This window comes from Cyphomyrmex costatus, unplaced genomic scaffold, assembly GCF_001594065.2.
Source record: "Cyphomyrmex costatus isolate MS0001 unplaced genomic scaffold, Ccosl1.0 scaffold727, whole genome shotgun sequence".
Lineage (NCBI taxonomy): Eukaryota > Metazoa > Arthropoda > Insecta > Hymenoptera > Formicidae > Cyphomyrmex > Cyphomyrmex costatus.
Window position 1 is genome coordinate 160,428 of NW_017280297.1, and position 12,265 is coordinate 172,692.

Here is a 12,265-nt window from a genome sequence, read left to right on the forward strand (position 1 = left end):
GTTTAATCGATAGCCCCTAATCGCGTTGCCCCTAGACCACGAGAAATTCAAATTCGTGATGGAGCCAATATAATATGCATATATATATATATATATATATATTTATTTGGTTTACAATTGCTATTTATATTTTAGAATGCATTGAACTCCATAATGAGATCGTGTTATGAGCGATTCATTCGGTCTAACAGAGCAGAGATCACTTTGCAGCTTAGAATATTTTCATTTCTCAATGTTCGAATTACATATTTCAAGAACTATTTCCTCTTTTGCCAAGGACCAACTTCAGCAATATTCTCTAGCTTAACGGATTTCTTGCGAGAACTAAAGAAATATGAGGAGCAAAGTTATAAGTAAAAATATAAAATTGTTTAAGGGGTGCTATGATACTCGATTTAATTATAAATATATATTATATATGGTGTCACAAGAGGAGATAATTTTCCAATGTTCTCATAAACTTTAATTGCACATTCTCTAAATACGCATGTTCGATAATTATGTATGTTTTCAGGAGGGCGGTTTTATATACGATTTGCTTGAAACATACATATATGTATATATATCTGCTTGACCGTCATTTGGCCGATTACATATCATATTTGTCTTTGTATATATACATATATATATCCAAATTAATTATTATTTTATCCTCAACTGTAAGATGATAATGATTTAAGAATTCGCGCAATGTCTTCGATGCATAATTGTAAATTATAATACAGTCTTCGATGCATACATTGCAATACAGTTCCAATAATAATTATAAATAGTTTGTATTAGTACGTATGATACGTAATCATACAAAATTCGTAGCTTATTTAAATCAAGATTATTCAACACAGAAACAACATGTTTTTAATTTTTGAAGTTACATTTTTATGTTGTATTAAATTGTAGATATAATAGTATTGAAAAACATTCATAATTTTTAATGCTTTGTTCGGCATTAAAAAAGTTGGATAACATTTACTGTGATTGTCAAACGAAATAGACGTAAAACTAATGTTCTATTTTTAATTCTTTATTTCATAAATTTCATTTAAAAAATTAGGAATTTTGAAAATTTTTATTGTGCTAAAAATATTTAATAAAGCATAATAATATTTTTAATTATGTATAAAATTATATTCCATTATAAAATTATTTTCCATTATCTAAGTATTAAATTTGTAATTTTATCCGATAAAATCACAATGAAATAAAGTATTATTTCAAATAATTTATCCTTTATAATATAGGAAGTAGTGTACATCTATATATCATATATTGCTTTCAATAGACAAACTCTACTTATTCTATTTTACGAAGCAATTGTGCATAAAAATGTACTTTTTGTCACAGTATATGTCGATAATTTCACATCTGTAGCAATATTATTAAAAAGATGATAATTATTTATTCTGCCATTTTGAAACATTCCTAACAGAACAATGACTGTAATATACATTCACTACTCAGTGAGAAATGACAATAGAATCGACGTCGAATCGATGTCAATTCGATGTTGACTTGATGATTTCGACGTCGATTCCATTGTCATTTCTCACTGGGTATAATTTTTTACCTACCTCGAGATCCGTTAAGCCGAAAAATTTTTGAGCAAATTTATTTTTTTTCTTTACATGTTAGTCAAAACATTTAAATATAATGCACCATTTTTTGTTATAAAAGTTATAACAACATAATATTCTTATTACACTCAAATATCATATACCACATATAAGAATTGGTCTTAGTAAACATTAATCTTACTACGGTTTCTTTGAAAATCTCATATCGTCAATAAAATTACCGAATTTGTTTTTAACGCAATTTTCTGTATTCGTACAAATTCGTTAAATAGGATGTAAAAGGTATATTAATTCGTTCGTATGGCACAAATAGAGTATATGCGAATGATCGATGGGAACGACTGATACAAATTGAAAACTATACGTAACGCCACGTCCCACTATTCGCAATTTTTTTCACAATCAATTTTTTGTAAATCGATTTGAATCAATAATGTCGCGAAATATATTTGCTAAATTACACTTCATGTATCTTTTGCATGTTCTTGCATAACACATCGTTTTAACTTTCTTTGGCTTTCCAATATCAAATCTCTTAGCAATTAAGTCACAAAATAATTTTTCACTTAAATCAAATGTGTAAAGTCAACTTGTAAAAAAAAACTGTATTCAATTTACTTAACATAAACCAGCGACTAATTTATATATAAACACAATCTTTTAAAATATATAACACTAAGTAGCTCCGTAAGGCTGGGTCCACAACCTTGCTTTAAGGGACCCTAAGCCGTAAAGCCGTAAGAAATTGACCAAAATCACAGAGAATTATTTTTCTCGCATTCAAATATGATTGGTCAATTTCTTACGGCTTACGGCCTCTTAAAGTAAGGTTGTGGACCCAGCCTAATTAGATCTTGAATCTCTAAAATATATTTTTATCACTAATTGCATTTTTTTTCGAGCTTTTTTGCATTTGCGTTCACTTTTATTCAAGAAAGAAAAATTATATCTTTTTTCATCTATATACTAATTCGTAAACCGTTTTTCAGCACGATTCCGTATACTCCATAGCACATATCATGTCATATACACAGTCTTACTAACGCGCAATATTTCACTTAAAGCATAAAATGCTTACATTACGTAATCGATATTATATCTCGATGATATCATATGCTCGATAATATACAAAAAATCATTTAATAATTTATATCTAATAATTCGACCAGTTTCTAATTTTATTTGCGTTTTTTAATTCATCGTAAATCGATGAACTTGTATTAAAAACAAAAGAGATGGAAAAATTTGTTTGATCTATCTTTCGATGAATTAATCTATAATGCATAATAAAAAATGAGTCTCTAAAAATAACCTGTTTGTAAACCATGAAAGTTCACACATAATTCTTCAACATCTAATTTTATCGACTTTTTGGCAACTCCACAGCAACATGGGTCATGCCTAAAAATATAAAAATTCGTACTTTTGTATATTTTTTATTAAAAAATTTTTGAGAAATAGAAGATTCAATAAATAAGAAAAGCTTAATATAAACTGTCCTTTATTAAAAATTAATCTAGTTTGAACAGAAAATTTATTAATATAAAAATAAATTTTTTTTTAATAATTAATAAAACTTTAACAAATAATAGAGATAAAGAGATTCAATTTAAAATTTATTTAACAAAATTACAAGAATTAATGAAAAAATTAATAGAAATTGAATACAACTCTTATGTAAATAATTAATTGGATTATATTTATTATACATTTTTTCATTTTTTCAGACATGCTATATAATATAAACAATTTACCTTCACAATAATTCTGGAAAAAAACACGATAAATAATTATCTCCTCATTGCACAACGCAATTTTTATTTCGTTGAGCTAGTCCAGCACGAGATAAATCACGCTCTATTTCGTCATCATCTTCAATGCTAAAAATTAAACGGGAAAGAAATATTTAATAATTTTAGACCAATAATAGCGCGCAACACATCTGTATATTTATTGTACACTTACGCTCTCTCTTGTGTGTCAAGATGATGCACCAATTCATCTCTTTTGTTTACAATAGATACTAATTCCTCCAACAATAAATTTTCACGCATTTTTTGCTCTGGTGTCTTTTGCCAATCTTCCACTGCAAGGATGCTTCTTAATTCGTGATTCAAGAGCTGAAATCTTCGCTCTAAATCGTCTTCTTTTTCCCTAAAAATAAAAAGTTCCATTTATTTATTGAATTGAGATTATTGTAATATCATCCTATCCAATTTTTAATAAAAATTTTAAAAAACACGCCTGAATCAATGAATTCACTTACAGTATGTTTAGTTGCATTTGTCTTCTTAAGAGAGCATTTTTTTTGTTAACAAGAGTGAACCACAGAGACATCAGTCTTTCCGTTTCGTCTTCGTTATCACTTTCCATGGCTGCTCTCAATTGCTTTTCAAGTTTGCCAGCTTGTATGTCAATCTGATTCTGCTCTCTTTCAAGTGCTTCAAGCTCATTTTGAATATACGATGTCATGTCTTTACCCAACTAGAAGTTGGAATTATAATTAAAAATTAAAAAAAAATTTTTAACGTAATTCATTGGCTCATTGCCCTGTTTCTCTATATTAGTTGTTAAAAACATATTGAGCCTTATTACAAACATTTTAAAAATAATTTATTAATAAAACGCTGCTACATAATTTCTTATTAATAATGCAAGTTAATATACCCCGCGAAGTGTGTACGAAGTTCTATCGGGACTTCCTTTATCGGGTGAGATTCTTTCAATAATCTTGGAGAAAGAATACAAAGGAGAGCCAGTTTTCTTTTCTCCATCTATTACACTTGAATTTCCCAGTATATTTCCATTGTACTCAGACTAAAACAAGTCATTTAAAATTTATTGCTTTGTTATACATATAATTGTGTAAAAAAGCAGATGATATCGCAGTACCTTTATACTGATTCGATCATTAGGTGTCGATGGCGTAATGCTGCGTCTAGGACTATTGTTCTGATCGTCTATCGACCGTCTATCACTATTGTTATCATCATTCAACTGACTTGGAGTCACAGCAACGCCCATTTTAACTTCCGCAATCAAACGTCTCGCCCTTTCTCGCAACTGCTGTTGTCTTTCGTCATCATTCTGTGTCTACAAAATATGTAACATACCTGTAGTACGCTCATTCCTTGAGAAACACTTGATTAATTAAATAATGTAAGTAAAAATGTAGAAACCTCAACGGGACTAATCGCAGCAGAAACAAATCCGGATGACTTTGTTTGATTTCTGGCCTGTTCTAAGAGTTGCCTCGCTCGCTCTCGCAATTCATCGTGCCGACTAACTAACGGCTAATACAAAAAAAAAGATAAGAAACGTGAAATAGTGCGGCAATCAAGTATTCATAAAATTTTCGTTTATTTTAAATAACTTGAGTTTTGTTGCTACTGGGGTTTTGACATGATATAACATTAAAAGCGATATAATATTAATAGCAAAGATATTGTTAATTACATGTGAACGTTGTTCTCCATACGGCGGCGATGCACCTTGACATTCGAAACTACCTCGACTTCCTCTATCGTCAGAGTTTACCGAGTCCTACAAAAGATCGTCCTCAATACGTTTGCATAGCCTTGTTACATCACAGAATTGTTATATCATAGCATTGTTGCGAAGCTTCTTCATAAATATATGATTCAGAACAATATTTTCGCGATAAAAAAATGTCATGGTAAAAATAAATAAATACAGATTATTAAACCAACAATTACGTCAAATTTGTTAAATTTACAAGTTATTTGTAATTAAATATTATGGCATTGCATATATAATAATTTTTATATTATTCCTAGAAACGCATTACATTAAAAAAAAAGTGTGAAATCCGCGAAAAAAAGAAACTAATTATTACTGAAATGAATTATGGCTTTTTCTGATATTGTTATTGGACATTCTATTATAGTGCAAGGTATTATAGAATTTTGATTCTCAATATATTGATAATTTAAAAAATTACAAAATTATGAATATATTAAATTTAATTGAAAAGTTAAATTAAATGTACGTTAAAGAAATTTTAAGGCAAAACTTATATAGTACAGCCCGTATAAGTCTACATTTCGTGCATTGCAGAATGTTATGCGCGAATTCTCATGCATATTTATGTTACATGCAATTATATATGTATATGTGTGTATTATACACGATTGAGAAGTAATGAAAAATTTTATCACATAGGGATAGAACGGACTAAACTGAGAAGAAAAGTCCTCTGCCATTTTACAATTTTCGCAATAGTTAACGAGATACTAATTTATAAAAATATCCTAATAATAAAAATAATAATGGACAATGTCCATTGCCGACGGTGCCTCGTTATTGTCAAAAATTGTAAAATGGTAGAGGACTTTTCTTCTCAGTTTAGTCCATTCTACCCCTGTGCGACAAATTTTTTTTTAATTACTACTCAAGCACCCTGTATAGGCGTAATTCCTGCTGTCACAAAGCGCAATTTACAATCTGTTCGATAAACAAAGAAGTAAAAGAACAGAGATCTTGAGACAATGCATTTTGATATAATTCGCCGATGGAAAAAAAACAACAGAAAGAGAATGTAACAGTGCGCGGCGTTATAGGTTGGTTATAGGTTTATTGTTAATGCAGCGAGAGGTATAACAAAAGGGGAATACATAAAAAGCGACAGTCTGCGCAATCTCGTATATACTGACATCACGGATCGGACTTTGCGATTTGGTAAGCGAGATCGATTGCGACCATTTATCGTCGATTATCTGTATGTTCTCCTCTTCATCGTCGGAGCCGAACGGATCGGTTAATTGCCGGCGTGTCATAAGTATCGGACGTTGCTGCGCTTGTTGCACTCTCGGCGGAGACTTGCTCTGCGGTAAATTGGTATTTTATTTCACAGCGATAAAAATTCACGCGCGAATTCCATCGGATACTTATTATATCGGCGACGTTTCTCTAAACAGTCTAAGACAATTCTCGGGGAATAATCGCAACGTCAAAATTGACTCGAACACAGTCCGTGTATTTTCTGCGTACCTTCTCTCTCGATGAGTACTTTTCTTTGGTCGGCGATAACACCTTGCCCAAAATGCTCTTTGAGCTGGCTAATATAATGTCCTTGACCTCCTTCACACTGGATGGCGATTTATCTTTGTTACACTGATCGTGATCCTGATTGTCCGTGTTCAGGCTCAAGTGCAGTTTATTTTTTAATGAATCGATGCAAACGTCATCCTTCTTGTTATCGAATGGATTCGACCTACGAGAGTGAATCACCATTTCTATAATCTCGCTTTAGATGAATCGCTGTAGAAATGTATTCTGGATTTGATAGGATTACAAAATGTCATTCAGAATATATTTACCGTCTGTTACACTCCGCTTTATTGTTTTTCTGCTCAATCTGTTCTTTTTTCCGTAAATTAATAATCTCTTGGCCGAACAGTTGAACACTCACGTCAGTGTTGTTGTCTGTATTAAATCTGCCGATCATGTAGGAGGATTCATCCGCAGTTTTACCTATTTGATGTACCTGGATTTATGTAAAACGGTAATATATTATTAACTGTATGCTACTGTTATGCAAAAAGAAAAATGACCACAATAATCGGATGAAGCTGTTGCGTGAAAAAATTCCGTCGGAATACCTCTAATTCGTGGCCGGTAAAATGCGCTCTCAATTGATACAAATATGTCATCACAGCTAATTTATCAGGTACCGTCAATATATCCATGTCAGCCGGTTCAATAACTCTGGGTATGCCCAGAATTTCACCCGCGTCGAACGCTTTCTTACAGTTGCCTTTTACATCATGCGGCAATAGGAAATCATAGTCTCTGTAAGTTTTTATTTCGGATATTATCTAATTTGATCAGGAAACTCGCGATTGAATTTCTGTTTTGTATTATGTCTATGCAGCTATAAATACACAAATGCGTCGACTTTTCCATTATCAAAAATAATCATCGGTGTTGGCACGAGTTGATTTGACGCAAGACAATGACGATTTCAAAGTGTTTATTAATGGAATACACGAATAATATAACTGGCATAGCGCCAAGAATGTCTATTGACATTTTATCCCCAGAAAAGGGTAGCGCGAAGAATGAAACGCTTTAATATATCATACATATACAACATTCGATCAACCTTATAACAGCACCTACATTAGATCAGGTCTGAAATGATGAATAACTGCACAAAACGCCATTCCGTTTCTCCAAGATGTCGTCAGATTGGTGACTTTAACACCGGGATAATCCTTCGTAATTTCTTTGCACCATTCTAATAAATCTTGGCCGGGAGTGATCTCTTTCAATCTCGGAACATTTGCGTCATTCTTTTTAAGATCCAATGGTTGCAGCGGCAATCTCAATGTGCTGTGTTCAATGTTTTTGCTACAAAGATATTGAATTCAAAATTATTACATAGAATAGTAATCGTAACAAAAGTAATAATTCTTTTGTACCTTATAAATAATAATGTTAAAATATAATAACTTTTGATATAGTAAACTATTTGTTAAAAACAACATTTAAAATTATTGTACCAATTACGTCATTTTAATAATGTATTTTACACACGTACACTATTTTGTAAAATATAATACTGTAATTGTACGTACTCATTTTCAACAGCAACATTGTCTTTTACCGGTGATTTATCTTTTAAACAGTCTCCAATTCCCGTTAGACTAATGTCGCGTACAAAGTGCTCGCCATCATTTACAGGAGTTGTATCATCCTTTGACAAACTTGCCACTATCGCATACGTTATATATTTCATTAGTAAATTCAATTTCATAAATTATAATATAATAAATTAATAAAAGCAACATCAATTACATATTTTATATTTGATGCATAAATTTATGTGACACAGTTCTGATAAAAAGCAAGGATCAACACTTACCACTTATAGGAGTACTGGGTAATTCACTTTCAGTAAGACTGCTCGTCATTAGATCAAGTTGAGTGGAGATATCTAAAAACTCGTCCAAATTTTTTAGCGATACTTCTTCAACGTCTTCAGGTATATCCTCATTATCAAAATCATCTAATGGCGCAATGTCACTGTTATTATTAACTGACATTAAACTAGCCATACTTTGCATATCTTCATCCCTAGAAAAATTAAGGTAATTATTAAATAAGTATTTATCGAAAAATCCACTTATAAATATAGCACATTTCAATAACAAATATTTTCGGATTAAAATAGATTCAGCATGTTGTCCCTAAAATACATTACTTCATGTTTATCCTATTTAAAGTACATTTAACTACATAAAGAACAAATCTTTCTACCCAGCTTATGAAATTAATTAGCAGTACGTCGATGAAATTAAACTACACACTTACGTTGCCTTGCCTTCTCGCAGAAAGACGCATGATAAAGTACATTCTAGAGTAGCGCTAACAATTTTTTTAGAAGTTGGTTTCAAGTCTAATTTGAGTTGTTGCTGACTAGATTCTAAAGTTGCATATTTTTTCATATTTATATTGGTGGCAGCTACATGACGTCTCTTTCCCGTCGACGATACCTGTGCTCAAGAGGAATACAATATACCATTGTGCTATGTCCTTCAGCGAGCGCATCAGTATGCTGTACTCACATCTTCGATAACAAATGTCCAATCTTTGTCTTCCAGCTCGTACGTCCGTGGATCCTTAAACAGTGTCACGGACACCGTATGATTGTCAGGGACCGCCCAACTAATAATACCTTTCAAAGGATCACTCAAACACGGTTCCCAATCTAAGGGTTCTGAACTGACTCTTCTACTACGTCTCGTCCAAACAACGCTCAGTTTGTTTGGCCTCCTAGAAATTATTTTTGTAAGTTATTTATTCACTAGAACACATACACATGCTAATATAATATTTCTATAAAATGACGACTTTAATTTTAAAAATTACACTTATTTCATATACATTTCTTATTTTCAAAATGTATATACATATAATTAAAAGATATCAAATAAGATGAAAATATTCAAGGACTCTTAATATAACAATAATTAATACAAATCGAAAGGGTGATGTAAGAGTCAAAAATAAAATTACATTTAAAAATAATATTACAATGTCAACACATTTAATTTTAAATTTGAAAAACAATGGAATATAATTACAAAAATTACTTAAAACTAAAATATGTTGACATTGTAATATTAGTTTTAAATGTATTATTTTAAATTTTACTTTTGACACTCCTACATCGCCCTTTCGATTTGTATTAATTATTTAAAAGATATTCATTATAAATTGTGTGCCAAAGACATAAACACATTTTCTAAAACACTCAAGCGGGACAGTGATTTACATTTGCATATGTATCACTTAATTCTTTTTATTCCCATCACTTTCTCGTGACGACACAACTGCTTTTGTTTTCAGGAGCAGACGATAAATTATAAGTACACAGACTTTTGTATAAACGAAGAGACATTGGCGTGCCAGTTCCTGTTTTGAACGACACGACAGGCAGCAGAAAGCGGCGGCGAAAGGAAGACGCTAGCTCCCGCTCGGCCAGGGAAAGAATCGGCGTCACTCACCACTTCGTCGTCGTCTCCAACGTGACCTCGTGGTAAGAGACGGTGAATTGAAACTTGGCCGCTCTCTTGTTCACTCGCTGCAGGCGTTTCCAGACGGAACTCATTTCTGCAGGCTACGCGCTGCCGCTGCTTTCAGCACGATACAACGAAACCCCGGAAATTAATATCGTCCGCGAACGAATCCTACCACCAGTTTTCACTGCTGACGCGCGAACGAGGCACGCTTTGTCATTTCAGCGAGCCGCACTGAGCCGCACGCTCACGATCGGATCTTGGACTAAGGTTAGTCGCGGCGAGGTTCACGGAAGGTGAACGATCACCGCTTCCTAGAAACCGACGACGTTCTCGACGCGCACCCTCGGCGGGACTACGATCATATGTTCAGCGGACGAATGGACGGACAGACGAACGGACGGATGAGAGCCTTTCAGACCTTGTTGCTCTCTCAGTTCACGCCACACAGCCACACACACTCTCAAACCCATTCTACAATCGCGTAAATGTAGTTGTAAGTGGCTGTAGTTGGTAAAGCGGGGAGCACAGACTTTTGCATAACGCATAAAGCATGTGGATGCATAAGGAATTTCATTGGTCCATTTTCTTATGCATGAGTCAATGGACCAATCAAATTCTTTATGTATATGGTTTATGCGTTATGCAAAAGTCTGTGCTCCCCGCAACGCATAAAGCACGTGCATAAGGAATTTCATTGGCCCATTTCCTTATGCATGAGTCAATGGACCAATCAAATTCTTTACGTATATGGTTTATGCGTTATGCAAAAGTCTGTGCTCCCCGCTTAAGAATTGACTAATCGCAGTCGAACATTTTCTTCGTATTTGGCTGTGATTGGTTAATTCTTAAGCCCAAGACACAATAGGTGCATCCAGAAGCATGACCGCTTATGCCTAGTTCACACTACGCGCGATGAGCGATGCGCGACGAGCGATAACCAATAAGAACTCTGCTTTACATCGTCGTGTGAGCTAAAGCAAAGCTTTTATTGGATATCGCTCATTGTTCATCGCCCATCGCATCCAGTGTGAATTAGGCATTACTAAGCGCTCAATGAGCTTTTTTATCTGATTGGCATATTCCATTAGGTTTAAAAATATAAACCAAACAGGTACAAGAGCTCACTGAGCGCTCAATGAGCGGTCGTGCTTCTGGATGCACCTAGAGACCTAGAAAACAGAGATGCGTCATTGATGGGTATAGCTTGATTGGCTGTCTAAGGGTCTGCGCACAATAGGAGAAATATTAGGAACAGATATTAAATATAAGAATTTTAACCTATCAGAATTGTGTACTGTGGAATGTGCGCTTTCTGACAGGTTAAAATTCTTATATTTAATATCTGTTCCTAATATTTCTCCTATTGTGCGTAGACCCTAAATCATGTGATCAGAGAGCCATTTTAATTCACTATTGCATCTAATAGATATAGTTTTATAACGTATGTACATATATATATATAGAGAAAAATTTAGACAATACAATGTCGAAGTGCAATGAACAACTATTATTATGGTGTATTCTTATAAGTAAATATTATAAGTATTCTTATTTGTGTGAATATTTAATATCGGACTTAACCTAACCTAATCTAATCTTTCTACCTTTTGCATCAACTGTCATCAGCTTATTGGTCAAGAGCACTTATATTTAATTAAAATGGCGATGGTTACCTAACCCAACCGACGCAATGTCGCATCTCTGTTTTCTAGGCCTCTAGATGCACCCAATACGAGGGAATAGCGATAGCGATAAGTTTCAACTTATCAGAAATCGAATACACCGGAATACACATTTTTGATAGGTTGAAACTTATCGTTATCACTATTCCCTCGCAATGTGTCTTGGACTTTACAACTATTATGCCTGGATGCATCAGGTCTTAATCCCAAGATCCTAAAATTCAACCAATAAAGCTGCTAGTTCTAAAGGTCATCACACGTATGTACAAAAATTTTAGTAGTAATCGTAAGGTCTTAAGCAAATCGACCAATCACAATCAAAGATTACGATCTCACATTTTAATACGCTAAACTGTGATTGGCCGATTTGCTCAAGACCTTACGATACTACTAAAATTTTTGTACGTGTGATGGCCTTAACTGAAATTTGAACTCTATTGGCTGAATTTTAGGATTAAGACCT

The 12,265-nt window shown here is 33.2% G+C and overlaps 1 protein-coding gene across 1 annotated transcript; it reads right to left on the reverse strand.

Moving 5' to 3' along the window:
* Positions 1–3,372: 3,372 nt before the first annotated feature.
* Ehbp1 (Eps15 homology domain containing protein-binding protein 1) lies at positions 3,373–10,356 on the reverse strand. Its single transcript, XM_018548536.1, has 17 exons — positions 10,106–10,356; positions 9,164–9,371; positions 8,910–9,091; positions 8,461–8,672; positions 8,174–8,309; positions 7,716–7,946; positions 7,196–7,385; positions 6,914–7,080; positions 6,585–6,807; positions 6,248–6,418; positions 5,031–5,117; positions 4,754–4,867; positions 4,467–4,667; positions 4,242–4,391; positions 3,841–4,058; positions 3,540–3,728; positions 3,373–3,454 (listed from the first exon to the last, which is right to left on the reverse strand). Exons 1-17 carry the CDS (start codon positions 10,207–10,209, stop codon positions 3,373–3,375), a joined length of 2,865 nt encoding a protein of 954 aa, XP_018404038.1. The 5' UTR covers positions 10,210–10,356.
* Between the last annotated feature and the right edge of the window lie 1,909 nt (positions 10,357–12,265).